Source organism: Macrobrachium rosenbergii, chromosome 45 (assembly GCF_040412425.1).
Source record: "Macrobrachium rosenbergii isolate ZJJX-2024 chromosome 45, ASM4041242v1, whole genome shotgun sequence".
Taxonomy (NCBI): domain Eukaryota; kingdom Metazoa; phylum Arthropoda; class Malacostraca; order Decapoda; family Palaemonidae; genus Macrobrachium; species Macrobrachium rosenbergii.
Window position 1 is genome coordinate 30,282,744 of NC_089785.1, and position 27,057 is coordinate 30,309,800.

Here is a 27,057-nt window from a genome sequence, read left to right on the forward strand (position 1 = left end):
GTAGGCAGAGAGATGGTTTAGATAGACAGATAGATAGATAGATAGATAGATAGATAGATAGATAGATAGATAGATAGATAGATACATACATACATAGATAGATAGATAGATAGATAGATAGATAAACAGATAGATAGACAGATAGATAGACAGAAGAGAATTTACAAAACAATAATGATCCTAAATCAATAACACGACAGAAAACAAGACAGATCTTAGTTCCTGGCACATAAAATCTTTTGAGGTTCTCAGTCACCGGTCTTTGGTCACTCGAGAAACATGTCACGTAAAACGAATGAACTAACCAATACTAGTTTCGTCCAGAGGCCTTCCTGGGCTGGTTCCATTCCTCTGCTTCTGCAGGATGTCAAGATTTTCCTGGAGTGACTTCAGCTACTTCAGATTTGCCTCACGTGACGCAACACCACTGAGAGGCTAAGAGCCCTTCCAGTGAGTTAGTTTGGTTCCAGTTTGGCTGACCATCGATATTCGTCGCCTGGATTTTTGTGGTGGATCAGAAGGAAGCTTATACAAGATTCCAGGAACCGAGAGCTAGCTTCCAGTGAGTTAATCAGATTCCAGTTAGGCTGAGTGTAGATGCTGTTAGACCCGCCTGGAATTAGTGACATTTGCCCAAAAGATTCCAGGAACTCAAAGTCTCCCACCCACTTCCAGGGGGAAGGTTAAGAATCCAGTTTGCCTGAGTGTACAAGGAGTTTAACCCACCAGATCTTCGTGAATATTTAGACTGCGATGGAGTCGAGTCAGCTGAACCTGTCGACTTACCACAACTGGCTAGGGAACATCGACTTCGACGTCATGTGCAAGACCTACCTGGAAGAAGAAGAAGAAGAAGAAGAAGACACCAATGGCGCCTTCTTGGTCGAGAATCCAGAACGAGCGGAGGGAGACTCGACCTTCAACTGGTGGGAAGAGGTGGGTTGGTGAATCTTCGAAAAATCATTATTCATTTATTAATATCTCAGTGACCCGAGTGACCTCTCCTTATCGGGGCATGGGAGGAGAATCCTCTGTCTTTTAACTCTGACCTGGAATAACAGACTCGGCTGACAGCGACGGGAAACAGACAGACAGACAAGAGAGAGAGAGAGAGAGAGAGAGAGAGAGAGAGAGAGAGAGAGAGAGAGAGAGAGAGAGACAGTAAGAGACGGTCGTGGGACCAACTTCAACCGAGATGAAACTAGGAAAATTGACATTCAAGACTTCTATTTCTGGCTGTGAATTCAAGGGCGCTTATTTCTGAAGGCAAAGAATCCGATGAATGTTTGTTTGTCAATAATAACCAGATGAAGATGATAATATTCTTTTGAGAAATATGAAAACTATTGAGGTCATCTGAAGCCAAAGTTATGAATTATAAAACGAGTGAGTGAAAATATAAAAATGTCATAATATTTTCATACATTATATTTTCTTTTTTACTTACTGACCTTCGATTTATTCATTCATCTCAAGCAAATCGAGAGTTTCTCAATACTGTCATCTGGACGCAATCACGAGCCGCCATCTTAATTATTCTGCTTGGAACCAAATCAATTATTTAATTTGTACCTTTTGGTAACTCGTTGAGAGAGAGAGAGAGAGAGAGAGAGAGAGAGAGAGAGAGAGAGAGAGAGAGAGAGAGAGAGAGAACTCTCCTACTCGAAAATCTAACGTTCTTCTTCTTCTTCTTCTAAAGGATTTCGAAGTCTGGTCACAAAATTTCGACCCCACGGTTCGAATCTCCCCGCAGACGCAGACGGAAGCCAACTGCCCGAATATGCCTCAACGGCAATTCCTCCCACGTCGGCAACGGGTCCAGTAACACTCTGGACTTGAAACCACCCCATTTATTAGGTGAGACGCGAAATAACTTATATTATTTATTCTTTAACTTATAACCATTGTTCCCCAACCCTTGACTGTGCCATAGCCTAAGACATTCGGTCATATGCGGTGCGGTTGCTGGCCTATGCCCTTCTCCAGTCTACAGCTTTCACTAGCTACCAAGGATCTATAAATATTATTTTTACTGATATGACGGATTTATTCAGTAAATATGCTTAAGACATTTCCCCATACAGGATCGATTGTGGGCTGTATTCAGGAAGGCTAGTAACCACTGGACCACGGAAACCACACCCAGATCTTAAGCATAGGCCTATTCTTTCTTTCTCTTTTTCTTAGGCTGGGAAAGATTTTCCTTGGGAGATAGACAAGAACAAGAGAATTTAAATGGGCCTATTCAGCCATTATATCACTCAGTTCACTTACTAGGAAACTGTATAAACCACACGCATGGATTGTGGGCATAGGCCTACTTTTTTCATTAAATTTTTCAAGCAGGGGAAACATCATGAAATTAATAATCAATAAAAGTTAAAATGAATCTTAGCACAAAACCCAAGTCTCAAAGCCTACTGAACCGATGCATTTCAGGCCTACCAGAACTGACCTTCAACTCCTGAGGTAATCTCTTCTCCATTTTCCTCTCAATATCTTGTTTCCGTCATCATTCCGTTCTGTGATGACTTCATTCGCAATACAGCAACTTGTTAACATTGTAAACAAGGTATTCAAAGCGATAACTGCTTAACTAATTGCTTTTTGCGTTATATGAACCCGATGTAAGCATTGACAGCCATTCTGGGGAAAATCTATAATGTTTATATAATTTTCAAAATAATCTATTCGTTATATATTGTTCAAATAACGTACAAACACATTAACGAAGTATCTGGATAGAACGAAAATAAATGCACTTCACACAGCGTGACGGACGTACGTTTTCGGCACACACGCACACACTCAAGATTGAAACCAAACTAATCGTAGCATCGGTTTGCTAAAAGAAAGAGGTAAGGTCGTGACGTCATCGGTCTGCCAAGGGGAGTAGCTGCGACCTACATAGTTTATTTATATATTATTAGATTTATTTAGCTTTCAGAGGGAACATTTTCCTTCAATAAGAATAAAGTATGAAACAGATTTTGTTTAAGCACGGAGAAAGAACAGAATTAGCGCCTGAATTAAACAGCCGAACAAGAATTGGGGTAGTTTGCACTTGTTAAAAACTTCTCTATAATTATAGCATTATTATCGACAATGTTACTCAATAATGAATCTAATTGAAACTGTTTTTGTAAATATTAATATTTTCAGAGTTTTTAATTCAAAACTGTTTTGAAAAATGTGAAAGTAATTAGAGTTTAAAATTAACATTACTTCAACAAATTCTCGTCACTGTGTATCTGGTGTTTTTACCAATCTGTCAAAACATTATGAAAATATTAAATGTATTTTTTCCTGTGCTACGATAGCCAGCATTCTCACTGAATAAGTCCAGAAAAAACGGGTTCGACCCCTTGATGAATTAAAGGCTACAAAGTTCATGATTATGGCAACTTCATAAAACCTGGGTTCGACTCCCTGGCGACTTAAAGGCTAGGAAGTTCATTGGTTTAGCAACTTCATCCCAAGAGTTTGGAAGTACCACCTACTGCGTGGCTTTATGGCACACTGTGAGCAGTGCTAAGGGTTGTTTGCATTGCTTTCTATCTTATTTTTTGAGCCATTTTATCTTGGGTCTTTGTGCTTGGCTGTTCAACTTCTCAAGTTTAGTTGAATTTGATTTTCCTTTTATTTATAAAGAACTTTCCTGGCTATACAGAAGTGTTTAAATGATTCTTTATTATTATTATTATTATTATTATTATTATTATTATTATTATTATTATTATTATTATTATTATTATTATTATTATTATTATTCTGAAGATAAAGATGAACCCTATTCATGTGGAACAGACCCACCAAATGGGGCCATTGACATGAAATTCAAGAAGCTTCCAGAGGATATTAAGGTGTTCATCTGAGAGAAGTAACAGAAAGCAAGGGAAATAAAAAAGAGTAGATCAGTTACTAAAAAAAAACAGATAAATAAACAAATTAATAAATGAATAAGAATGTAAGTCAAATATTAAAATACAAGTTCAATTGTATTTGATTAGTAATGCATTGCATTAATAATAATAACAATAATAATAACAACCCTTCAACCTTCCACACCAGATATGGATAAATACCAATCAATCTGGGACACAGGAGATGCATTTGGGCATTGCGGTGCTGCCCATGGAGTGAGCGCTCTTGATGCCCCATACCCCACCAAAGAATCCCTAGATGGAACCTGGGTCCCATATGACCCTCTGGACCCAGACCCCTCGGCTGACCAGGACTGTTTCGGTGACTCTGCGTTGGAGGAAATCCTCCATCATCTGGGAGAGGGAAGCGAAGAGTCGCCCTACGATGTTGCAGAAGGTCTGGTGTTCCTCAGGGAGCCTGCTTTGCTGGTTAAGGGTGAGTCTTAATCCTCTAAAGGAATCTGAGCAATTTGAGTGAGGCTAATTCTAGATGAAATTGGTGAATTTAGAATTAGGGATCCTTTTATAATCCTCTAAAGTATTAACACCAACCTGAGGCTGAATCTGAAGGGAACTAGTGAATTCAGAGTCAGGAACCCTTTTCGTGCATACACCCAATTGAATAATTGGTTTTCAGGCTTATATTTATTCTGTCCTATACTTCTGAAGACATACTGTGTAACTGCAAATATCTTTGTCTTATTGAGTTATTTCTTTCAGATGAACAGCTGGAATCTGCTGGACCAACGTACGCAGTCGATTCCCACCAAATTCCAGCCAGCGATGTCCTGGTCAAGATGAGAGCATCCCAATAAGCACAGAGGTGAGGATAATGTCCAGTTGCTCCTCCTCCTCCTTCTCCTCCTCCTCCTCCTCCTCCTCCTCCTCTTCTTTCTTCTTCTTATAAGCTATGTCACTCTACTCATGAAATAATCTATAGCTGTTCCACCACTCAGACAGCCTATCAGTTCTTGCCCACTGTAGAGGGTACCTACTACAGTGGGCCTTAAACAGCACACTGTAGTCAGTCTAAGATGGGTCTCTGCCTGTTCAGTGTTCCTCTTTTTCATTCTAACTCAGCTGTTCGACTCCTTCAGCCTGATCTTGCCCCAATTTCCACCATTCAGGTGAGATCTCTGAAAACCTAAAATGTCTCTCAACCATTTCGTTCAACTTTGCATATCTTTGTTCTTCTCCTCTTCTGCAGTTCGAGGCCCCAAGAACTGGGAGTTCCTGATGCGTCTGCTGGTCGACCCCAGGGCTAACCCCGCCCTCATCGAGTGGGAGGACGAAGGACAGGGCATATTCAGGCTCAGGAACCCGAAGGCCATAACTCAGATCTGGGCGTCGAGGGACGGGAACTCGAGTGACCTGTCCTACAACAATTTCGCGAGAGGACTCAGGTGGGTTTCAGAGGAAGCATTTTTTCTGGTGAGGTTGCTACCCTTACGCCCTTCTACACCTTGATTGCAGACCAAAACAGTCTATTAATTTTTCATTATACGCCTTACTGCTTAAATTATCCATGGGACAATTCTATTTAAGAGAGTTTAAATCGTTGTTAATCGGTTCCGATATGAAACCTGGGTCTTCTTGCTGTTGGTCACTCTAACAGCTGAACCACACGGCCCCAAACTTAAAGAATATATTAGGTTTTATAATGAAAAGCTTCAGGTTCATTTTAAACATTTTTCATCCTTTTCTTCACTATTCTCTGAAAGTGCCCATAAACCATAAGTTAGGAAACCAAGAAGAAGAATGCCAAGCAATTTCAAAAAAGCTCTCTTGTCACTTTGACACCATTTCCACAAATGCCACAAGCCATTCCAGACATTTACAGTAGGTCTCTTGTCGTTCCAGGCACCATTACAAAAAAGGAATCCTCATTCCCATTCCCGAGAGGCAGCTCGTGTACCAGTGCGGACAGAAAGCGTTGGAATTCCTCAGTCAAATCAGGTGTTCGCAAGTTCCCTCGTGACTGGATGAAGAGACTGGGCCTAACGGGAATATTTTAGCAACATTTGCAAATAATGACAGATGTCACGACATTTATAGGAACTGAAAACCTTCGAATTCAAGCTCCTAGTCCTCAGCGTATGACTTGTTAGCCTAAAAAAAATAATAATAAATAAACCAATGAGTACCTGATTAATATTAGAAAGAGTGTTTTAATAAATATTTTGAAGAGTCGTGCAGTATTTTATGTATCCTTAGAGTGAAAATCACTTCTTTATGTAGAAGAGTATTGGGCCTAAGAGCGTCTCTAACTCAGTTCATGACATAAATAAAAGTAATGGGGTTCAAATTCACTGCTCCTTTGCTTGTGTTTGTTCTTCTTTGGACAGATCTGCAACAGAAGCACCTGTGTTTGTGGAGCGAGTGCTTAGGAACCTCGGGGAACCAGGTAGGAACCTGGCACGGGCTCTTGCTCTTCAGTAGCCACTTTTTGATAAATCTGAAAGGATGAGCAGTTTATCTGCTCACAGAAGCAGAATGAAGATTGACGATTTTCCCAGCATTCTATGGGTCCTCGTCCTCTAGGAGGTGTTTTTGTTTGTTTCATTCCCCTTTATTCCCTTTGTTTGTTTAATTCCCCCTTTATTCCCTTTGTTTGTTTAATTCCCCCTTTATTCCCTTTGATTGTTTTACAATCTCTGCTTCTGCGAGCAGATAAACTGCTCGTTTCTAGTTTTCTGAAAAGAAAACTATTGTGCCAGCTTTGTCTGCCCATCCGCACTTTCTTCTGCCCACACTTTTTTGTCTGCACTTTTTCTGTCCGCACTTTTTTATGTCCGCACTTTTTCTGTCCGCCCTCAGATCTTAAAACCTATTGATGCTAGAGGGCTGCAAATTGGTATGTTGATCATTCACCCTCCGGTCATCAAACATACCAAATTGCAGCCCTCTAGCCTCCTCCTCAGTAGTCTTTATTTTATTTAAGGTTAAAGTTAGCCATGGTCGTGCGTCTGGCAAAGATATGGGCTAGGCCACCACCGGGCAGTGGTTACAGTTTCACGGGCCGCGGATCATACAGCATTATACGGAGACCACCAAAAGACAGATGTATTTGCTGCGGCCTTCATTATGCGCCGTAGCAGCTGTGCAGAAAACTAGATTGCGCCGAAGAAACTTCTGAGTGTTTTTAGTTGTTTTTAAAATCTCTGCTTTTGTAGGAGATAAACTGATCATTTTTCCATTGTTTTCCATGATGCAATAAATACTTGACTTTGGGTCAGTGGTTCTGAACCCAGGTCGCGACCCAAAGTTGGGTCGCCAAACCATTTCAATGGGTCATCGGGGTTCAAACTTCATGGGCTCATTATTTCCCCAAATCTCTTATTATAATAATAATAATTATTATTATTAGAAAAATATTGTATTAAGAATACATAATCCATCAATATCTAAGCAGAACATTATAGAGCCATAGAACTTTTCTTCCTCCACAGGGGTAAATCATAGCCTAATTATGCATTTGATTTTATATATCATGAAACAGAAACATTTTGGTTTCCTTTATGCTACTTATTGATTAGTTTCTTTCTCGTGGTTCTTTGTTATGTAGATGTGCTACTTGCATTGATAAACAAGCACAACATGGGCTGAAGGAACTTCGGCGCAACCGAGTTTTCTGTACAGCCGCTATAGTGTATAATACTGAAGGCCACCGAAAACAGATCTCTCTTTCGGTGGTCTCGGTCTAATGGTGTATGAGCCGCGGCCCATAAAACTTTAACCACTGCCCGGTGGTGGCCTGGCCTATATCGTTGCCAGAAGCACGATTATGGCTAAATCTAACCTTAGATAAAATAAAAACTAATGAGGCTAGAGGGCTGTAAGTTGGTATATTTGATGACTGGAGGGTGGATGATCAACATACCAGTTTGCAGCCCTCTAGCCTCAGCAGTTTTTAAGATCTGAGGGCGGACAGAAAACTTAAAAGATAAATTTGACTGGTGAATATTCTTGTTAACTTTAGCATGGTGCAGTCTTCGAAAAAAAATAGGTTATTTTAAAAATAAAAGTTTCAATACTTTGTTAGTGTTTTGAATTGAAATAATTTTTCTAGCAAAGTCGAAAGTAATTTCTTAATATTCTTTTTCACATTTTTGTTTCGGTTCTTTCAATGATTTTGCTCCGTTTCAAATTCAACCAGTTCTTGAACCGGGTTAAATTTTTTATCTACTTTTATTTAAATTGTTAGTTTCAGTTTAAGAGACTTATTTGCTCAGTTAAAATTTTTAGGTTTATTAATCTAAAAAAACTTATTTTAAACATTTCAATAATTTTGTTAGTTACAAATTGAACAAAACGTTTTAACGCGGTTAAAATCCTTCTTTATCTTTCTTTTCTCAATTTTGGTTCCAGCTTAACAAGTTCATTTACTAAGTTAAAATGCTTAATTTTGTTATTCATCTGATTATAAATAACTATTTTAAAAATCATCTTTAAAAATAATCATTTCAAAAACAATTTTGTAGAGCAGGAAATTGATAAAATTAACCGCCTTAACTGAGCAAATAAAATGTTTAAGTTGAAACTAACAATTTAAAAAAACAGATAAAAAATTATTCAAATTAACAAAAAAGTTAGTAATTAAAAAAACTTTCTCCCTTTAACTCTATAAATCTCAGAAGGATTAAATAGCCGAATGAGCTTCTTGCAATGTTAAATCCAAAAGATTTGAATATTTTTTAAGGGTAAAAAGAATACAGAACCTATAAATCCACAAAGATTACAGAAGGATTTAAGGATTTTTTAAGGGTAAAAAGGACACAGAACCTATAAATCCACACAGATATGGAGAAGGATTTGAGGATTTTTTTAAGGGAAAAAGAAAGGATGCAGAAACTATAAATCCAAACAGATATGGAGCAGGATTTGAGGATTTTTTAAGGGAAAAAGGAAGGATGCAGAAACTATAACTCCACACAGATATGGAGAAGGATTTGAGGATTTTTTAAGGGTAAAAGAAGGACAGAAACCCACACAGATACGTGTACTCACTACAGACGCACATATACAAAGCCCCATTTTCCCCAGTGAGTCATGAAAGCGGAAAACTTGTACACGTCCTGTACAAGAGGTGACGAAAATGAACGAATTTCATACGAGTATGGAACTTGTTCTTTACACGTACCCTATTTCCTACAGGTACACGGGTGACATAATAAGAATAATTAATGAACATATACCTGCTGGATATTTCTGGAAACTGGCCCACCCATCCCCACACCCCTTCCCTAAAAATAGACGAATTCCAGACGAAAATAGAACTTGTTTCAGACACGTATGAATCACTGCACCCCCTCTGGTATAAACTGAACGTCGCTGGTTGGTAAGGAACGAGTCCAGTGGTCTACACTTTCTATTCACTTCAAACTCTGTCATCTGGCATGTTTGTGTGGTAACCAGTCCAGGGACTGGCCAGACTCATCAGCGTTTTTTGTTTAACTTTGCTGAACTGACAACATCGTGGTTCAGAGGTTATGAGACTCGCAATCTTATCGAGTTGAACAGGTTCGATTCCCGTTTGCTGAACCCCGAGGGATTTGTGTACCTGGTGGTCACTCGACTGTGATGGGCCACAGTTAGGTTTAATTGTTTCCTTTCATTTATTCTCTCTCTCTCTCTCTCTCTCTCTCTCTCTCTCTCTCTCTCTCTCTCTCTCTCTCTCTCTGTGGGTGATTTCAATGCTCCGTGAGATACCGATCCCAGAGAGTTTTCAAATCACCAGAGAGAGAGAGAGAGAGAGAGAGAAAGAGAGAGAGAGGGAGGGAGAGCGAGAGAGAAAGCTGGACAGAGAGAGAGAGTGAGAGAGAGAGAGAGAGAGAGAGAGAGAGAGAGGACACTTGCAACAGCGCAGTGGGTCACAATGAGTCCGTGGAAGCAGGAAAGGGAGTTTGAGAACGTCACAGTTAGGGTATATTTGTCACAAAGCTTCCGGGGATCTTTCCCAGGCAAGGCTCTCTCTCTCTCTCTCTCTCTCTCTCTCTCTCTCTCTCTCTCTCTTTTATAAAGCCTCTCTTTCTCTCTCTCCTTTATAGAGTCTCTCCCCTCTTTCTAATTTATAGGGTCTCTCTCTCTCTCTCTCTCTCTCTCTCTCTCTCTCTCTCTCTCTCTCTCTCTCTCTCTCCTCTCCTTTATGGAGTCTCTCTCTCTCTCTCTCCCTCTCCTTTATAGTCTTTCTCTCTCTCTCTCTCTCTCTCTCTCTCTCTCTCTCTCTCTCTCAAAAACTCTCTCAGGACTTTATAGAGTCTCTCTCTCTCTCTCTCTTTATAGAGTCTCTCTCTCTCTCTCTCTCTCTCTCTCTCTCTCTCTCTCTCTCTCTCTCTCTCTCTTATCTCTCTCTCTCTCTCTCTCTCCTTTATAGTCTCTCTCTCTCTCTCTCTCTCTCTCTCTCTCTCTCTCTCTCTCTCTCTCTCTCTCTAGGCGTAAGCTGTCACACGTGACCTTCAGAAATGAACTTCGAGATATTTGTGTTCCCCCGTCGCTATCCCGGCGCCAGTTACGTCAGCCAGTGAATCCCCGCGTATGTGCTGTGTGTCCGTCACGCATGCACACACACACAAACACGCACAAACACTCTTCACTAACTTTTCTGAACACCAAGTTTTGCACTGATGGTCGGTCGTGCGTTTTTAATTCACGCCCTGAATTTGTGGTTACCAATCCAAGGAACGGCCAAAGCCAGCGTCAATTAAATGGCCAGAGGTTCCGGAAGTATTTTAGCATCTGGTATTCGGGGCTGGTCACCCATCCGAGAAGATGCCAAGCCTTCAAAAGAGTATCAGTAAGGAACTGCCTACTGCATTTCCATCTGCCAGCCATGTCCAGTTAATTGCACTTACGACCTTTCTGTATTGTTTATAATTTGGTTGTAGGCAGAGAGATGGTTTAGATAGACAGATAGATAGATAGATAGATAGATAGATAGATAGATAGATAGATAGATAGATAGATAGATAGATACATAGATAGATAGATAGATAGATAGATAGATAGATAGATAGACAGATAGATAGACAGAAGAGAATTTACAAAACAATAATGATCCTAAATCAATAACACGACAGAAAACAAGACAGATCTTAGTTCCTGGCACATAAAATCTTTTGAGGTTCTCAGTCACCGGTCTTTGGTCACTCGAGAAACATGTCACGTAAAACGAATGAACTAACCAATACTAGTTTCGTCCAGAGGTCTTCCCTGGGCTGGTTCCATTCCTCTGCTTCTGCAGGATGTCAAGATTTTCCTGGAGTGACTTCAGCTACTTCAGATTTGCCTCACGTAACGCAACACCACTGAGAGGAGCCCTTCCAGTGAGTTAGTTTGGTTCCAGTTTGGCTGACCATCGATATTCGTCGCCTGGATTTTGTGGTGGATCAGAAGGGAAGCAATACAAGATTCCAGGAACCGAGAGCTAGCTTCCAGTGAGTTAATCAGATTCCAGTTAGGCTGAGTGTAGATGCTGTTAGACCCGCCTGGAATTAGTGACATTTGCCCAAAAGATTCCAGGAACTCAAAGTCTCCCACCCACTTCCAGGGGGAAGGTTAAGAATCCAGTTTGACTGAGTGTACCAGTTTGCCTGAAAGATGGAACTGAAAGACTCCATTCCAGATCCCAGTCTACCTGAGTTTAAGCTGCTTAACCAGATCTTCGTGAATATTTAGACTGCGATGGAGTCGAGTCAGCTGAACCTGTCGACTTACCACAACTGGCTAGGGAACATCGACTTCGACGTCATGTGCAAGACCTACCTGGAAGAAGAAGAAGAAGAAGAAGAAGACACCAAAGGCGCCTTCTTGGTCGAGAATCCAGAACGAGCGGAGGGAGACTCGACCTTCAACTGGTGGGAAGAGGTGGGTAGGTGAATCTTCGAAAAATCATTATTCATTTATTAATATCTCAGTGACCCGAGTGACCTCTCCTTATCGGGGCATGGGAGGAGAATCCTCTGTCTTTTAACTCTGACCTCGAATGACAGACTCGGCTGACAGCGACGGGAAACAGACAGACAAACAAAGAGAGAGAGAGAGAGAGAGAGAGAGAGAGAGAGAGAGACAGGGTAGTAAGAGACGGTCGTGGGACCAACTTCAACCGAGATGAAACTAGGAAAATTGACATTCAAGACTTCTATTTCTGGCTGTGAATTCAAGGGCGCTTATTTCTGAGGCAAAGAATCCGATGAATGTTTGTTTGTCAATAATAACCAGATGAAGATGATAATATTCTTTTGAGAAATATGAAAACTATTGAGGTCATCTGAAGCCAAAGTTATGAATTATAAAACGAGTGAGTGAAAATATAAAAATGTCATAATATTTTCATACATTATATTTTCTTTTTACTTACTGACCTTCGATTTATTCATTCATCTCAAGCAAATCGAGAGTTTCTCAATACTGTCATCTGGACGCAATCACGAGCCGCCATCTTAATTATTCTGCTTGGAACCAAATCAATTATTTAATTTGTACCTTTTGGTAACTCGTTGTTGAGAGAGAGAGAAGAGAGAGAGAGAGAGAGAGAGAGAGAGAGAGAGAGAGAGAGAGAGAGAACTCTCCTACTTAAAAAATCTAACGTTCTTCTTCTTTTTCTTCTAAAGGATTGCGAAGTCTGGTCACAAAATTTCGACCCCACGGATTCGAATCTCCCCGCAGACGTAGACGGAAGCCAACTGCCCGAATATGCCTCAACGGCAATTCCCTCCCACGTCGGCAACGGGTCCAGTAACACTCTGGACTTGAAACCACCCCATTTATTAGGTGAGACGCGAAATAACTTATATTATTTATTCTTTAACTTATAACCATTGTTCCCAAACCCTTGACTGTGCCATAGCCTAAGACATTCGGTCATATGCGGTGCGGTTGCTGGCCTATGCCCTTCTCCAGTCTACAGCTTTCACTAGCTACCAAGGATCTATAAATATTGTTTTTACTGATATGACGGATTTATTCAGTAAATATGCTTAAGACATTTCCCCCATACAGGATCGATTGTGGGCTGTATTCAGGAAGGCTAGTAACCACTGGACCACGGAAACCACACCCAGATCTTAAGCATAGGCCTATTCTTTCTTCTCTTTTCTTAGGCTGGGAAAGATTTTCCTTGGCAGATAGACAAGAACAAGAGAATTTAAATGGGCCTATTCCAGCCATTATATCACTCAGTTCACTTACTCGGAAACTGGATAAACCACACGCATGGATTGTGGGCATAGGCCTACTTTTTTCATTAAATTTTTCAAGCAGGGGAAACATCATGAAATTAATAATCAATAAAAGTTAAAATGTATCTTAGCACAAAACCCAAGTCTCAAAGCCTACTGAACCGATGCATTTCAGGCCTACCAGAACTGACCTTCAACTCCTGAGGTAATCTCTTCTCCATTTTCCTCTCAATATCTTGTTTCCGTCATCATTCCGTTCTGTGATGACGTCATTCGCAATACAGCAACTTGTTAACATTGTAAACAAGGCATTCAAAGCGATAACAGCTTAACTAATTGCTTTTTGCGTTATATGAACCCGATGTAAGCATTGACAGCCATTCTGGGGAAAAACTATAATGTTTATATAATTTTCAAAATAATCTATTCGTTATATATTGTTCAAATAACGTAGAAACACTTTAACGAAGTTTCTGGATAGAACGAAAATAAATGCACTTCACACAGCGTGACGGACGTACGTTTTCGGCACACACGCACACACTCAAGATTGAAACCAAACTAATCGTATCATCGGTTTGCTAAAAGAAAGAGGTAAGGTCGTGACGTCATCGGTCTGCCAAGGGGTAGCTGCGACCTACATAGTTTATTTATATATTATTAGATTTATTTAGCTTTCAGAGGGAACATTTTCCTTCAATAAGAATAAAGTATGAAACAGATTTTGTTTAAGCACGGAGAAAGAACAGAATTAGCGCCTGAATTAAACAGCCGAACAAGAATTGGGGTAGTTTGCACTTGTTAAAAACTTCTCTATAATTATAGCATTATTATCGACAATGTTACTCAATAATGAATCTAATTGAAACTGTTTTTTGTAAATATTAATATTTTCAGAGTTTTTAATTCAAAACTGTTTTGAAAAATGTGAAAGTAATTAGAGTTTAAAATTAACATTACTTCAACAAATTCTCGTCACTGTGTATCTGGTGTTTTTACCAATCTGTCAAAACATTATGAAAATATTAAATGTATTTTTCCTGTGCTACGATAGCCAGCATTCTCACTGAATAAGTCCAGAAAAAACGGGTTCGACCCCTTGATGAATTAAAGGCTACAAAGTTCATGATTATGGCAACTTCATAAAACCTGGGTTCGACTCCCTGGCGACTTAAAGGCTAGGAAGTTCATTGGTTTAGCAACTTCATCCCAAGAGTTTGGAAGTACCACCTACTGCGTGGCTTTATGGCACACTGTGAGCAGTGCTAAGGGTTGTTTGCATTGCTTTCTATCTTATTTTTTGAGCCATTTTATCTTGGGTCTTTGTGCTTGGCTGTTCAACTTCTCAAGTTTAGGTGAATTTGATTTTTCCTTTTATTTATAAAGAACTTTCCTGGCTATACAGAAGTGTTTTAAATGATTCTTTATTATTATTATTATTATTATTATTATTATTATTATTATTATTATTATTATTATTATTATTATTATTATTATTATTATTCTGAAGATAAAGATGAACCCTATTCATGTGGAACAGACCCACCAAATGGGGCCATTGACATGAAATTCAAGAAGCTTCCAGAGGATATCAAGGTGTTCATCTGAGAGAAGTAACAGAATGCAAGGGGAAATAAAAAAAGAGTAGATCAGTTACTAAAAAAAAGACAGATAAATAAACAAATTAATAAATGAATAAGAATGTAAGTCAAATATTAAAATACAAGTTCAATTGTATTTGATTAGTAATGCATTGCATTAATAATAATAACAATAATAATAACAACCCTTCAACCTTCCACACCAGATATGGATAAATACCAATCAATCTGGGAGACAGGAGATGCATTTGGGCATTGCGGTGCTGCCCTTGGAGCAAGCACTCTTGATGCCCCGTACCCCACCAGAGAATCCCTAGATGGAACCTGGGCCCCATATGACCCTCTGGACCCAGACCCTTCTGCTGACCAGGACTGTTTCGGTGACTCTGCGTTGGAAGAAATCCTCCATCATCTGGGAGAGGGAAGCGAAGAGTCGCCCTACGATGTTGCAGAAGGTCTGGTGTTCCTCAGGGAGCCTGCTTTGCTGGTTAAGGGTGAGTCTTAATCCTCTAAAGGAATCTGAGCAATTTGAATGAGGCTAATTCTGGATGAAATTGGTGTATTTAGAATTAGGGACCCTTTTATAATCCTCTAAATTATTAAGACCAACCTGAGGCTGAATCTAAAGGAAACTGGTGAATTCAGAGTTAGGGACCCTTTTCACACATACACCCAATGAATAATTGGTTTTCAGGCTTAATATTTATTCTGTCCTATACTTCTGAGAATATAATTATTTCTGCAAATATCTTTGCCTTACTGAGTTATTTCTTTCAGATGAACAGCTGGAATCTGCTGGACCATCGTACGCAGTCGATTCCCACCAAATTCCAGCCAGCGATGTCCTGGTCAAGATGAGAGCATCCCGTAAGCACAGAGGTGAGACTAATGTCCAGTTGCTCCTCCTCCTCCTTCTCCTCCTCCTCCTCCTCCTCCTCCTCCTCCTCCTCCTCCTCTTCTTCTTCTTATAAGCTATGTCACTCTACTCATGAAATAATCTATAGCTGTTCCACCACTCAGACAGCCTATCAGTTCTTGCCCACTGTAGAGGGTACCTACTACAGTGGGCCTTAAACAGCACACTGTAGTCAGTCTAAGATGGGTCTCTGCCTGTTCAGTGTTCCCTCTTTTTCCTTCTAACTCAGCTGTTCGACTCCTTCAGCCTGATCTTGCCCCAATTTCCACCATTCAGGTGGGATCTCTGAAAACCTGAAATGTCTCTCAACCATTTCGTTCAACTTTGCATAACTTTGTTCTTCTCCTCTTCTGCAGTTCGAGGCCCCAAGAACTGGGAGTTCCTGATGCGTCTGCTGGTCGACCCCAGGGCTAACCCCGCCCTCATCGAGTGGGAGGACGAAGGACAGGGCATATTCAGGCTCAGGAACCCAAAGGCCATAACTCAGATCTGGGCGTCGAGGGACGGGAACTCGAGTGACCTGTCCTACAACAATTTCAAGAGAGGACTCAGGTGGGTTTCAGAGGAAGCATTTTTCTGGTGAGGTCGCTACCCTTACGCCCTCCTACACCTTGATTGCAGACCAAAACAGTCTATTTATTTTTATTATACACCTTACTGCTTAAATTATCCATGGGACAATTCTATTTAAGAGAGTTTAAATCGTTGTTAATCGGTTCCGATATGAAACCTGGGTCTTCTTGCTGTTTGTCACTCTAACAGCTGAACCACACGGCCCCAAACTTAAAGAATATATTAGGTTTTATAATGAAAAGCTTAAGGTTCATTTTAAACATTTTTTCATCCTTTTCTTCACTATTCTCTGAAAGTGTCCATAAACCATAAGTCAGGAAACCGAGAAGAAGAATGCCAAGCAATTTCAAAAAGCTCTCTTGTCACTTTGACACCATTTCCACAAATGCCACAAGCCATTCCAGACATTTACAGCAGGTCTCTTGTCGTTCCAGGCACCATTACAAAAAAGGAATCCTCATTCCCATTCCCGAGAGGCAGCTCGTGTACCAGTGCGGACAGAAAGCGTTGGAATTCCTCAGTCAAATCAGGTGTTCGCAAGTTCCTGCGTGACTGGATGGAGAGACCAGGCATAACGGGAATACAAACACACGCACATACAAATGAAATGTACATTTTAACATTTGTAAATAATGAGAAATGTCACGACACTTGTAATAATTGAAAACCTTCGAATGAAGGTACAAAAGCGCTTGCATTCACGCTCCCAGTCCTCAGTGTATGACTTGTCAGCCTAAAAAAACAAATAATAAATAAACCAATGAGTACCTGATTAATATTAGAAAGAGTGTTTTAATAAATATTTTGAAGAGACGTGCCGTATTTTATGTGCCCTTGGAGTGAAAATTACTTCTTTATTTAGAAGAGTATTAAGCCTAAGGGCGTCTCTATAGCAAGAGATTTTATGCTTTATTTAGTAGTCTGTGATTACATTTTATCTTTCTCTCTATCTCTCTCTCTCTCTCTCTCTCTCTCTCTCTCTCTCTCTCTCTCTCTCTCTCTCTCTCTCTCTCTCTCTCTGAAAACGACACATTCATTACGAAGCTGTGTATCTCTCCTCACTCTATCTTCTTGAGGTTCTCTTCTAATTTAAAGAACAGAAAACGTAAGAATTCGAGAGAAAACGTGAAGAATTTTTTGACGCTCACCAATATATATAATAGAAATGAGGAGCGGAAATGTGACATGGGCGTACTTGGTGTGATTAGCCATGGGCGATTTCCCGTCTGTTGTGGATCATGAAATTTGGGCAATCTTGCAGTTTAGGGGTCATCCAAATTCCTTGCATTACGTCAAGCAGTGGTTCCTGACCTTTTTTTTTTGGCAGTGACCCCAAATCTTGTCCATATTAGCCATGGCGACCCCTGCCCTCTGAAACATTTTTTTTTTCTCATATAATTATGCTCATGGAAAATTACATGCAGAGATTTTAGTTTTCCGTAAAAGAAAACTATTGCGCCGGATTTGTCCGTCCGTCCGCACTTTTTTCTGTCCGCACTTTTTTCTGTCCGCACTTTTTCTGTCCGCACTTTTTTGTCAGAACTTTTTCTGTCCGCACTTTTTTCTGTCCGCACTTTTTTCTGTCTACACTTTACCTATCCGCACTTTTTCCGTCCGCCCTCAGATCTTAAAAACTGCTAAGGCTAGAGGGCTGCAAATTGGTATGTTGATCATCCACCCTCCAATCACCAAACATACCAGATTACAGCCCTCTAGCCTCGTTAGTTTTTATCTTATCTAAGGTTAGATGTAGCCATAATCGTGCTTCTAGCAACGATATAGGCCAGGCCACCACCGGGCAGTGGTTAAAGTTTTATGGGCCGCGGCTCATACTTCATTATACCAAGAGCACCGAAAGAGAGATCTGTTTTCCGTGGCCCTCAGTATTATACACTGTAGCGGCTGTACAGAAAACTCGGTTGCGCCGAAGTTCCTTCAGCCCATGTTGTGCTTGTTTATCAATGCAAGTAGCACATCTGCATAACAATGAACCACGAGAAAGAAACAAATCAATAAGTAGCATAAAGGAAACCAAAATGTTTCTGTTTCATGATATATAAAATTAAATGCATTATTAGGCTATGATTTACCCCTGTGGAGGAAGAAAAGTTCTATGGCACTATAATGTTCTGCTTAGATATTGATGGATTATGTATTCTTAATACAATATTTTCTCTAATAATAATAATAATTATTATTATTATTATAAGAAATTTGGGGAGATAATGAGCCCATGAAGTTTGAACCCCAAGGATTTTAAGGGACTCACTGAAATGGCTTGGCCCCCAACTTTCAGTCAACCCTGGGGTTCAGAACCACTGACCCAGGGACGTCATTTCAGATTTTTGATGGTGGGGGAGTGCCCAGGTGGTTTGGCGAGCAAAGCAAGCCTAATCACCTGGGGGTTTTTTGATTTTTGGCTATTTTTTTATGTGCTTTTTGAAGCACATAAAATAGATAGACATAAAGATATGACTTAATGTGATGACAAAAAATTTGATAGGAATAATGGAAACCATCTACTGTTACTTCTTGGGGCTTGGTGGGGTGAGGGGGCAAGTTGAGGCAACTTGCCCTTCTTGAGTCTGGGGGCAGTAACAGCCCCCAGATGGTGACGCCCTTACTGACCTACAAAGTCAAGATCAGCACTCAGATCTATCAAATATTTATTGAATCGTGGAAAGCAATGGAAGAATGAGCAGTTTATCTCCTACAAAAGCAGAGATTTTAAAAATAACTAAAAAATACTCAGAAGTTTCTTCGGGGCAATCGAGTTTTCTGTACAGCTGCTACAGCCTATAATCAAGGTCACCGAAAATAGCTCTATCTTTCGGTGGTCTCGGTATAATGTTGTATGAGCCGCGGCCCATGAAACTTTAACCACTGCCCGGTGGTGGCCTAGCCTTGTATCTTTCCCAGTCGCACAACCATGGCTAACTTTAACCTTAAGTAAAATCAAGACTACTGAGGCTAAATGGCTGCAATTTGGTACGTTTGATGACTGGAGGGTAGATGATCAACATCTAATTTGCAGCCCTTAGCATCAGTAGGTTTTAAGATCTGAGGGCGGACAGAAAAAGTCATGCGCCTAAAAGAAAAAGTTTATACAGAAAAAAACAGAAAAAGCGGACAGAAAAAGTGCGGACAGAAAAAGTGTTATGACAGAAAAAGTGCGGAAAAAAAAGAAAAAATGGGCTGACAGAAAAAGTGTGGACAGTTTCTCTGCGGACAGAAAAAGTGTGGAAGAAAAGTGGGACAGAAAAAGATCTCTCTTTCGGTGCTTTGACAGAAAAAGAAAAAGTGCGGACAGAAAAAGTGCGGACAGAAAAAGGTGGACAGAAAAAGTGGACAGAAAAAACAGAAAAAGTGGGACAGAAAGTGCGGACAGAAAAAGATGCGGACAGAAAAAGTGCGGACAGAAAAATGTTTGGACAGAAAAGTGGATGGACAGAAAAAGTGTGGACAGAAAAAAGTGCGGACAGAAAAGAAAAGTGCGGACAGAAAAAGTGCGGACAGAAAAAGTGTGGACAGAAAAAAGTGCGGACAGAAAAAGTGCGGACAGAAAAAGTGCGGACAGAAAAAAGTGTGGACAGAAAAAGTGCGGACAGAAAAAAGTGCGGACAGAAAAAAGTGCGGACGGACGGACAAATCCGGCGCAATAGTTTTCTTTTACGGAAAACTAAAATCTCTGCATGTAATTTTCCATGAGCATAATTATATGAGAAAAAAATGTTTCAGAGGGCAGGGGTCGCCATGGCTAATATGGACAAGATTTGGGGTCACTGCCAAAAAAAAAGGTCCGGAACCACTGCTTGACGTAATGCAAGGAATTTGGATGACCCCTAAACTGCAAGATTGCCCAAATTTCATGATCCACAACGGGCAGGAAATCACCCATGGCTAATCACACCAAGTACGCCCATGTCACATTTCCGCTCCTCATTCTCTTATATATATTGGTGAGCGTCAAAAAATTCTTCACGTTTTCTCTCGAATTCTTACGTTTTCTGTTCTTTAAATTAGAAGAGAACCTCAAGAAGATAGAGTGAGGAGAGATACACAGCTTCGTAATGAATGTGTCGTTTTCAGAGAGAGAGAGAGAGAAAGAGAGAGAGAATCAAATGTAATCAGACTACTAAATAAAGCATAAAATCTCTTGTTATAGAGACGCCCTTAGGCTTAATACTCTTCTAAATAAAGAAGTAATTTTCACTCCAAGGGCACATAAAATACTGCACGTCTCTTCAAAATATTTATTAAAACACTCTTTCTAATATTAATCAGGTACTCATTGGTTTATTTATTATTTGTTTTTTTAGGCTGACAAGTCATACACTGAGGACTGGGAGCGTGAATGCAAGCGCTTTTGTACCTTCATTCGAAGGTTTTCAATTATTACAAGTGTCGTGACATTTCTCATTATTTACAAATGTTAAAATGTACATTTCATTTGTATGTGCGTGTGTTTGTATTCCCGTTATGCCTGGTCTCTCCATCCAGTCACGCAGGAACTTGCGAACATTTGATTTGACTGAGGAATTCCAACGCTTTCTGTCCGCACTGGTACACGAGCTGCCTCTCGGGAATGGGAATGAGGATTCCTTTTTTGTAATGGTGCCTGGAACGACAAGAGACCTGCTGTAAATGTCTGGAATGGCTTGTGGCATTTGTGGAAATGGTGTCAAAGTGACAAGAGAGCTTTTTTGAAATTGCTTGGCATTCTTCTTCTTGGTTTCCTGACTTATGGTTTATGGACACTTTCAGAGAATAGTGAAGAAAAGGATGAAAAAGTGTTTAAAATGAACCTTAAGCTTTTCATTATAAACCCTAATATATTCTTTAAGTTTGGGGCCGTGTGGTTCAGCTGTTAGAGTGACAAACAGCAAGAAGACCCAGGTTTCATATCGGAACCGATTAACAACGATTTAAACTCTCTTAAATAGAATTGTCCCATGGATAATTTAAGCAGTAAGGTGTATAATAAAAAATAAATAGACTGTTTTGGTCTGCAATCAAGGTGTAGGAGGGCGTAAGGGTAGCGACCTCACCAGAAAAAATGCTTCCTCTGAAACCCACCTGAGTCCTCTCGCGAAATTGTTGTAGGACAGGTCACCCGAGTTCCCGTTCCTCGACGCCCAGATCTGAGCTATGGTTTTCGGGTTCCTGAGCCTGAATATGCCCTGTCCTTCGTCCTCCCACTCGATGAGGGCCGGGTTAGTCCTGGGGTCGACCAGCAGACGCATCAGGAACTCCCAGTTCTTGGGGCCTCGAACTGCAGAAGAGGAGAAGAACAAAGTTATTCGAAGTTGAACGAAATGGTTGAGAGACATTTTAGGTTTTCAGAGATCTCACCTGAGTGGTGGAAATTGGGGCAAGATCAGGCTAAAGGAGTCGAACAGCTGAGTTAGAAGGAACAAGAAGGAACACTGAACAGGCAGAGACCCCTCTTGGACTGACTACAGTGTGCTGTTTAAGGCCCACTGTAGTGCTTTAGGTACCCTCTACAGTGGGCAAGAACTGACAGGCTGTGTATGAGTGGTGGAACAGCTATAGATTATTTCAGTAGTAGAGTGACATAGCTTACAGATTATGAATCCATTCAAATTCTCAGATTCTTACTACTGGAAAGGAAGAAGAAGAGGAGGAGGAGGAGGAGGAGGAGGAGGAGGAAGAGCAACTGGACATTATCCTCACCTCTGTGCTTACGCGATGCTTTCATCTTGACCAGGACATCACTGGCTGGAATTTGGTGGGAATCGACTGTGTACGTTGGTCCAGCAGATTCCAGTTGGTCATCTGAAAGAAATAACTCACTAAGGCAAAGATATTTGCAGAAATATGTTCTCAGAAGTATTGGACAGAATAAATATAAGCATGAAAACCGATTATTCATTGGGTGTATGTGTGAAAAGGGTCCCTAACTCTGAATTCACCAATTTCATCCAGAATTAGCCTCACTCAAATTGCTCAGATTCCTTTAGAGGATTAAGACACACCCTTAACCAGCAAAGCAGGCTCCCTGAGGAACACCAGACCTTCTGCAACATCGTAGGGCGTCTCTTCGCTTCCCTCTCCCAGATGATGGAGGATTTCTTCCAACGCAGAGTCACCGAAACAGTCCTGGTCAGCAGAAGGGTCTGGGTCCAGAGGGTCACATGGGGCCCAGGTTCCATCTAGGGATTCTCTGGTGGGGTACGGGGCATTAAGAGTGCTTGATCCAAGGGCAGCACCGCAATGCCCAAATGCATCTCCTGTCTCCCAGATTGATTGGTATTTATCCATATCTGGTGTGCGAGGTTGAATGGCTATTATTATTGTGATTTATTATTGTTATTATTATTAATGCAATGCATTACTACCCTAATACAATTCAACTTGTATTTTAATATTTGACTTACATTCTTATTTATTTATTATTTGTTCATTTATATGTTTTTTTTTTTTAGTAACAGATCTTCTCTTTCTGCATTTCTCTTTGCTTTCTGTTACTTCTCTCAGATGAACACCTTAATATTCTCTGGAAGCTTCTTGAATTTCAAGTCAATAGCCATTTTGGTGGGTCTGTTCCAATTGAATAGAGTTCATCTTCAGAATAATAATAATAATAATAATAATAATAATAATAATAATAATAATAATAATAATAATAATAATAATAATAATAATAATAATAATAATAATAATAATAATAATAATAATAAAGAATCATTTAAAACACTTCTGTATAGCCAGGAAAGTTCTTTATAAATAAAAGGAAAAATCAAATTCACCTAAACTTGAGAAGTTGAACAGCCAAGCACAAAGACCCAAGATAAAATGGTCCCAAAAATAAGATAGAAAGCAATGCAAACAACCCTTAGCAATGCTCACAGTGTGCCATAAAGCCACGCAGTAAGTTGTACTTCCAAACTCTTAGGATGAAGTTGCTACACCTATGCCCTTCCTACCCTTTAACTTGCCAGGGAGTCGAACCCAGGTTTTATGAAGTTGCCATAATCATGACCTTTGTAGCCATGAGTTCATCAAGGGATCGAACCCGGGGTTTCTGGGCTTTTCCAGTGAGACTGTTGTCAATCGTGGCACAGGAAAAAAACTTTAATATTTTTATAATGTTTTGACAGATTGGTAAAAACACCAGATATACAGTGACGAGACTTTGTTGAAGTAATGTTAATTTTAAACTCTAATTACTTTCACATTTTTCAAAACAGTTTTGAATTAAAAACTCTGAAAATATTAATATTTACAAAAAGTAGTTTCAATTAGATTTATTATTGAGTAACATTGTCGATAATAATGCAATAATTATAAGGAAGTTTTTAACAAGTGCAAACTACCCCAATTCTTTTGTTGTTCGGCTGTTTAAGTCAGGCGCTAATTGTTCTTTCTCCGTGCTTAAACAAAATCTGTTTCATACTTTATTCTTATTGAAGGAAAATGTTCCCTCTGAAAGCTAAATAAATCTAATAATATATAAATAAACAATGTAGGTCGCAGCTACTCCCCTTGGCAGACCGATGACGTCACGACCTTACCTCGTTCTTTTAGCAAACCGATGCTACGATTAGTTTGGTTTCAACCTTGAGTGTGTGCGTGTGCGCCGAAAACGTACGTCCGTCACGCTGTGTGAAGTGCATTTATTTTCGTTCTATCCAGATACTTCGTTAAAGTGTTTCTACGTTATTTGAACAATATATAACGAATAGATTATTTTGAAAATTATATAAACATTATAGTTTTTCCCCAGAATGGCTGTCAATGCTTACATCGGGTTCATATAACGCAAAAAGCAATTAGTTAAGCAGTTATCGCTTTGAATACCTTGTTTACAATGTTAACAAGTTGCTGTATTGCGAATGACGTCATCACAGAACGGAATGATGACGGAAACAAGATATTGAGAGGAAAATGGAGAAGAGATTACCTCAGGAGTTGAAGGTCAGTTCTGGTAGGCCTGAAATGCATCGGTTCAGTAGGCTTTGAGACTTGGGTTTTGTGCTAAGATACATTTTAACTTTTATTGATTATTAATTTCATGATGTTTCCCCTGCTTGAAAAATTTAATGAAAAAAGTAGGCCTATGCCCACAATCCATGCGTGTGGTTTCTCCAGTTGCAAAGTAGGTGAATTGAGTGATATAATGGCTGGAATAGGCCCATTTAAATTCTCTTGTTCTTGTCTATCTGCCAAGGAAAATCTTTCCCAGCCTAAGAAAAAATAAGAAAGAATAGGCCTATGCTTAAGATCTGGGTGTGGTTTCCGTGGTCCAGTGGTTACTAGCCTTCCTGAATACAGCCCACAATCGATCCTGTATGGGGGATAATGTCTGAAGCCTATTTACTGAATAAATCTGTCATATTCATCAGTAAAAACGATATTTATAGGTACTTGGTAGCTAGTCAAAGCTGTAGACTGGAGAAGGGCATAGGCCAGCAACCGCATCCCACATAACCGAATTTCTTAGGCTATGGCACAGCTAGGGGTTTAGGAACAATGGTTATAAGTTAAAGAATAAATAATATAAGTTATTTCGCGTCTTACCTAATAAATAGGGTGGTTTCAAGTCCAGAGTATCACTGGACCCGTTGCCGACGTGGGAGGGAATTCTCGTTGAGATATATTCGGGCAGTTGGCTTCCGTCTGCGTCTGCGGGGAGATTCGAACCCGTGGGGTCGAAATTTTGTGACCAGACTTCGCAATCCTTTAGAAGAAGAAGAAGAAGAACGTTAGATTTTCGAGTAGGAGAGTTCTCTCTCTCTCTCTCTCTCTCTCTCTCTCTCTCTCTCTCTCTCTCTATTGAAATGAGTTACCAAAAGGAATAAATTAAATCACTGATTTGGTTCCAAGCAGAATAATTAAGATGGCGGCTCGTGATTGCGTCCAGATGACAGTATTGAGAAACTCTCGATTTGCTTGAGATGAATGAATAAATCGAAGGTCAGTAAGTAAAAAAGAAAATATAATGTATGAAAATATTATGACATTTATATATTTTCACTCACTCGTTTTATAATTCATAACTTTGGCTTCAGATGACCTCAATAGTTTTCATATTTCTCAAAAGAATATTATCATCTTCATCTGGTTACTATTGACAAACAAACATTCATCGGATTCTTTGCCTCAGAAATAAGCGCCCTTGAATTCACAGCCAGAAATAGAAGTCTTGAATGTCAATTTTCCTAGTTTCATCTCGGTTGAAGTTGGTCCCACGACCGTCTCTTACTACCCTCTCTCTCTCTCTCTCTCTCTCTCTCTCTCTCTCTCTCTCTCTCTCTCTGTCTGTCTGTCTGTTTCCCGTCGCTGTCAGCCGAGTCTGTCATTCGAGGTCAGAGTTAAAAGACAGAGGATTCTCCTCCCATGCCCCGATAAGGAGAGGTCACTCGGGTCACTGAGAAATAAGTAAATGAATATGGTTTTTTGAAGATTCACCAACCCACCTCTTCCCACCAGTTGAAGGTCGAGTCTCCCTCCGCTCGTTCTGGATTCTCGACCTGGAAGGCGCCATTGGTGTCTTCTTCTTCTTCTTCTTCTTCTTCCAGGTAGGTCTTGCGCATGACGTCGAAGTCGATGTTCCCTAGCCAGTTGTGGCAGGTGGACAGGTTCAGCTGACTCGACTCCATCGCAGTCTAAATATTCACGAATTGCAGGTGGGTTAAGCAGCTCCTGCACTCAGGCAGACTGGGATCTGGAATCGGGACTTTCAGTTCCTGAAATCTTTTGGGCAAATTCCAGGTGGGTTAAACTGCTTCTACACTCAGTCAAACTGGATTCTTAACCTTCCCACTGGAAGTGGGTGGGAGACTTTCAGTTCCTGGAATCTTTTAGGCAAATGTCACTAATCCCAGGCGGGTCTAACAGCATCTACACTCAGCCTAACTGGAATCTGATTAACTCACTGGAAGGGCTGCTCTCATTTCTTGTATTCTTGAGTAGGTAAGTTTCTCTTTGAGGCCACCACCTTCTGAGACCCGACACTGAGGACGAACGTAGGACTTCTGACTTCACCTGGAGTCGCCCTCTGCCTTAAATACAGTATTTCGGGGACTCCCTTTGAGTCACTGATAGAACGTTCGCCCATTAGCCTATCTAATGTGTTGCGTTACGTGACGCGAATCTGAAGTGGTTGAAGTCATTCCCGGAGAATCTTGACATCCTGCAGAAGCAGAGGAATGGAACCAGCCCGGGAAGACCTCTGGACGAAACTAGCAATGCTTAATTTATTCGTTTCACGTGACATGTTTCTCGAGTGACCAAAGACCGGTGACTGAGAACCTCAAAAGATTTTATGTGCCAGGAACTAAGATCTGTCTTGTTTTCCGTCGTGTTATTGATTTAGGATCATTATTGTTTTGTAAATTCTCTTTTGTCTGTCTGTCTGTCTATCTATCTATCTATCTGTTTATCTGTCTATCTAACTATCTATCTATCGATCTATATATCTACAACCTCTCTCTGTCTACAACCAAATTATAAACAATACAGAAAGGTTGTAAGTGCAATTAACTGGGCATGGCTGGCAGATGGAAATGCAGTAGGCAGTTCCTTACTGATACTCTTTTTGAAGGCTTGGCATCTTCTCGGATGGGTGACCAGCCCCGAATACCAGATGCTGAAATACTTCCGGAACCTCTGGCCATTCGACTGACGCTGTCTTTGGCCATTCTTTGGATTGGTGACCACAAATTCAGGGCGTGAATTAAGAACACACGACCGACCATCAGTGCAAAACTTAGTGTTCAGAAAAGTTAGTGAAGAGTGTTCGTGCGTGTTTGTGTGTGTGTGCATGCGTGACGGACACACAGCACATACTCGCGGATTCACTGGCTGGCCTGACTGGCCCCGGGATACCGACGGGGGAACACAGT

General features: G+C 40.4%; 2 protein-coding genes across 3 annotated transcripts; one reads left to right on the forward strand and one right to left on the reverse strand.

Moving 5' to 3' along the window:
• Positions 1-12,538: 12,538 nt before the first annotated feature.
• LOC136829999 (ETS-related transcription factor Elf-3-like) lies at positions 12,539-16,199 on the forward strand. The gene is made up of 4 exons (XM_067089174.1): positions 12,539-12,692; positions 14,907-15,194; positions 15,478-15,579; positions 15,973-16,199. Exons 2-4 carry the CDS (start codon positions 14,909-14,911, stop codon positions 16,197-16,199), a joined length of 615 nt encoding a protein of 204 aa, XP_066945275.1. The 5' UTR covers positions 12,539-12,692; positions 14,907-14,908.
• A 4,231-nt stretch (positions 16,200-20,430) lies between these two features.
• Positions 20,431-26,063, reverse strand: LOC136829693 (transcription factor ETV6-like). 2 transcript variants are annotated; one of them, XM_067088491.1, is made up of 6 exons: positions 25,630-26,063; positions 24,731-24,890; positions 22,225-22,473; positions 21,884-21,985; positions 21,266-21,461; positions 20,431-20,807 (listed from the first exon to the last, which is right to left on the reverse strand). In XM_067088491.1, the coding sequence occupies exons 1-6, from the start codon at positions 25,810-25,812 to the stop codon at positions 20,690-20,692; spliced, it is 1,008 nt and encodes a 335-aa protein (XP_066944592.1). In that variant the 5' UTR covers positions 25,813-26,063; the 3' UTR covers positions 20,431-20,689. The 2 variants fall into 2 exon arrangements, with proteins under 2 accessions (XP_066944592.1, XP_066944593.1); XM_067088492.1 differs by lacking the exon at positions 22,225-22,473.
• Between the last annotated feature and the right edge of the window lie 994 nt (positions 26,064-27,057).